Source organism: Lipotes vexillifer, unplaced genomic scaffold (genome assembly GCF_000442215.2).
Source record: "Lipotes vexillifer unplaced genomic scaffold, Lipotes_vexillifer_v1.1 scaffold53, whole genome shotgun sequence".
Lineage (NCBI taxonomy): Eukaryota > Metazoa > Chordata > Mammalia > Artiodactyla > Lipotidae > Lipotes > Lipotes vexillifer.
Window position 1 is genome coordinate 2,549,323 of NW_006791814.1, and position 4,172 is coordinate 2,553,494.

General features: G+C 47.6%; 1 protein-coding gene across 1 annotated transcript in view; it reads right to left on the reverse strand.

The window, feature by feature from the left end:
• The window catches only part of PTPRT (protein tyrosine phosphatase receptor type T), an 804,737-nt gene extending 801,680 nt beyond the window's left edge, over positions 1 to 3,057 (reverse strand). Inside the window, exons 1-2 of the mRNA XM_007464800.1 lie at positions 3,043 to 3,057; positions 2,498 to 2,672 (exon numbers count right to left, since the gene is read on the reverse strand). Of these exons, the coding sequence (XP_007464862.1) occupies positions 2,498 to 2,672; positions 3,043 to 3,057 (190 nt within the window). The remainder of the gene's footprint in view (positions 1 to 2,497; positions 2,673 to 3,042) is intronic.
• Between the last annotated feature and the right edge of the window lie 1,115 nt (positions 3,058 to 4,172).

Genomic DNA, 4,172 nt, shown 5'->3' on the forward strand with positions numbered 1-4,172 from the left:
AAAAAAAAAAAAAAAAAAAAAAGAAAAAAAAGAAACACTTGATAAAGACTATTTGCCCATTCATCCATGCATCCATCCAACAAAATGGTATTTTGCACATACTGTGTGTGACGCACTGAATGAAGCACTCAAGATAGTCCGGGAACAAGATTGTCGTGGTCCTTGTTCCCATGGAACTTCTCATCTGGCGATACAGTGTACACTGAACAAGTAACATCAGTGATGCGTGTTCCTGAGGAAAAGAGCAGGGTGCAATGGGGAACAATGACAGAGAGAGCAGACCCAGACTGGAGCATCTGGGGCGCACCGGCCTAAAGAAGAGATGCAAGAGCTGAGATACGAAGGGGAAATACAAGAGAACGGGGAGGAGGCGAAAGTTCTACGGAGAGTGCCAGTCTCACGTGAGTTCCTGAGGCAGGAAAGGGTCTGGAGCATTGTGGCAACTGACAAAAGCCAGTGTGAAGTGAACACGGGGGGGAAACTGGGATGTGGGGGGCTGGACTCCTCGGAGGCTACAGCAGGGCATTGGTCTCCTCTCTCAGAGCAAGAGGAAAGCCTCCAAAAGATTCTAGGCAGAAGCTGAGTGGGGGCAATGAAAGGGAGAGATAACGTGAACAGGCCTACATTCTAGAACAATCTCTGGCTTCTGTGCAGAGAGTGAGTAAAAGTCAGAAGAGGAAGCCGAGAAGTCTGTGCGGAAGTCTTCCAGTGACGCAGGCGAGAGGAGATGGTGCGTGGCACCAGGGCAGCGGCGGCAGAGATAGAGAGACGTGAGCAGACCCGTGATGGGCTCAGGAGGTAAAGGGGCAGGATGGAGTGACTGACAAGGAGAGGGGAGAGGAGAGAGGTCAGAGAGAAGTGTGACCCCTGGGTTTCTGAATCAGCACCAGAGTGAGGAAGTGGCCTTTTGAGACAAGGAGCATTAGAGCTTGAGCAGATGGAGATGAATCAGGACTTCGGTTTGGGAGATGTTGAGTTTGGAGAGTCTGCATGACCCCACAGGGCACCCAGTGGGCTAAAGATGAGCCGAAAGAGCCTATGTGTGTGTGCAAATACACACACACAACACACACACACACACACACACACACACACCATGCACACACATGCACTATAAGGTCTGAATTTATCTGGCCAACATCAAAGCTGGCCACACAGAGCACAGCACATGCGGTAGGTAGCCTTCAGCAGAGGTGCACTGCACGCCTGGGATTTCCAATGGAAAAAGTGATTCTATCACGTAAACCAAGACATTTTTGAAAGTAGAGTCAGCATTTTAAAAAAACTACAATGGGACAACAGGCATAGAGGTTGTCCCATGGTCACCTTACTAATGGGCACGTGTAGCTGTTGATGACTCTGCTCACTCACGTCAAGCAAGATCCTACCAGATCTGAAAAGCTCAATTTTGTACCATGTCACAGATTTACGATACCTGGGGCTTGTGTCTATACTCGGGAGAAACGTACAGAAACAACTGATGCCCTTAATAGGAACTAGATAGAGCCATCCAGTAGCCTCCTGCTTTGGGGCCAAACTCAGAGTCAATAAGGTCACACAGCCCACCCCCTCACCTAGACATCTCTGGGCATCTCTCTCCAGCTTAATGACATCCTGGCAAAGCTGTGTCTCAGAGCAGCTGGGAGGATAAGGCATCCCGGCAGTGGGCTGTGTACACAAGTTCATAAGAGATGTCTGATGGCAACTGAAGTCATGGGGAGGCCATCCGTGGTGTGATGGTGAATTTTGTGTGTCAGCTTGACTGGGCTAAGGGATGCCCAAATAGCTGGCACAGCACTACTTCTGGGTATGTCTATGAGGGTGTTTCCAGACTTGATTAGCATTTGAATTGGAGAATTGAATAAAGCAAACAGTACTCCCCAATGTGGGTGGGCGTCATCCAATCCTCTTAAAGGACACACAGGACAAAAAGGCACCTCCTCCAGGTGTATCTCCCCTAGAATACATTGGCTATGACTCTCATAGGCCTATGTCACACAGGTATTCATCAGGAATGTATATTAGGCCTTCAGTCCCACTGGTGAAGGATAAACTTGGCATTCAGGATGTCGGGACAACAACTTTATGAGTAATATTTGGACTGTGGCGGTTCCCCTGCATATATACAAGCTATGTCTGTGTGGCCCAGAAGGAAAAAAATGACCTCAAATTCTTGAGAAGCTTTCTTCCCCCCAAATCCCACTACTGTCAGGCTCCCAGACAAAACTCAGTGATGCCCCACTGGCAGCTAAAGCTTAGAATCTCAAAGCTAAAAGGAATCCTAAAATTTCCTGAATCCAGATGACATATGACTTCGCCCATATGCTTAAGAATTCACTCAGCCTTGGTTTGCATACCTCTGGGGATGGGGAACTTATTACCAACAAAGTTATCACCTGCCCTCCCCAACAGCTTGATCCAGAAGAAAGTTCTTCCCCATGAGTCATCATAAAAGCTACCACCCCCAACAGAGCCTCAAACACAGTTGGTCACGTACCTGTAGGCACCGCTGGGTCCAACACTGGTTTCTCCCACGTGTTAATCTGCTCCCAGGTAAACCCATTGGTCCCCAGGGCCACGCTGTAACCACAGTTGCTGTAGTGGTCATCAAAGGAACAGCCACCTGCAGAGAAAAGAGACGTGAGTAAATATACCCTTGTGTCTGGGGCTTGCTTTGTTACCCCCGTCTCATCAGCTCTTCATTTACAGCTTTGAATTTTAAACTCTGGAGGAGATTTTTTTTCAGGCAAGCAAATTGGATTTTTATATTTGCTTTGGCGCTCTCAAGAAAGACACTGGCATCTGCAGGCCCCCTACTTAAAAAAGTTAATAAGGCTAGTTACATTGATTTCAATCTTCCTTCCTGAGAAAGTAAACAGCAATGTCTCATTCTAAGCAGGAAAAATGAATGCCAGGGCATGCCTCTGTAATTGCTTCCTCCAACATGGAGAGAGGCTGCAAGGCAGCAGAGCAAGCACTAGCTTCAGAGTCTTGAAAAACTAGACACGAATCTCAGCTTTGCAAAGCTGGGTCAGCTTAGACCAGATGCTCCGCCATCTGTGTCTCAGTTTCCTCACCTGGAATATGGGGGGAAAGATCCACTTGACAGAAATATCAGGAGGATTAAATGGAAAAACATACGAAAACTGGCACAGAATAAATTCTCAACACCCACCTCCTTCCCTATAAAAGAAGTTTTCGTGGAGTAAAAATCAAATGTGTAGAGAATTAGACAGTCATGCACCTGGAAGATAATAATGTCAAGGCTGACAGTATTTAAAGCTTCTCCCTAAAAGTCCAAGCCATCCATCACCCACCACTTTGCAATGAGTTGTGTAAGTTGGATTTTGCTGAGCATATGCTATGGGCTCTAAGTCCCCTCCTGGTGACATTAAGGGAGATGTGTGGTATGGAACTGGGGCTCCAACGAGGAAATGCTGGTCTGTCCAGAGAAGCAGGAGGTGACTATATGCTGGAAGGGGAAGGGGAAGGGGAGAACTAATCAGGGCTTTAAAGTTCAGGAGCATCTCCATGAGCACAGAGCAAGAGGCAGAGTACTCCAGGGTGAGCTGGCAGGATGCACAGAGGAACAGAGACAGTTTCACACTCGGGTCCACAGTTCCACTGCCCTTTCTTGTCAGACCTCATCATATCACAATCTCCCTCCCCTAGACAACCATTGGTTCCCCTATCACACATCCAAACCACATCCATGGTTCTGCTCCACGTACAGAAACCATCCCTTGCTAGCCCCTTCCTGTGTCTGCAGCCTCATGTAATATCGCACCATTGTCTCCATTAGCAACAAAGGACAAAATCCCTTCTCTACCCCCAGACCTGGGATTTCCTCTGCTTAGTGCTGGTGGAAGGCCTGTTGACAGATCTGACACACACTGCTAAAGTAAACCTAGACACACTGCTAAAGTAAACCTATGATGGCAAAGCTCTCTCCACTTCCTTTCTTGCAGAGTATGGAAACCCAGAAGAGTTGGGCTGGGCAAAGGAGAGCTGGACCTGTTTTGGTAGTGCAAGGGTTGGGGCTTGAGTTGAGAGAATTAAATAGCTTTGCACTAAAAAGCAACAGGAATTTACAGTATAGACACCTAAAGAGAGAGGGAAGGAGAGGGAGAGAGAGAGATCCAAGAAACACATTGTAAAGCAGACACCTACAG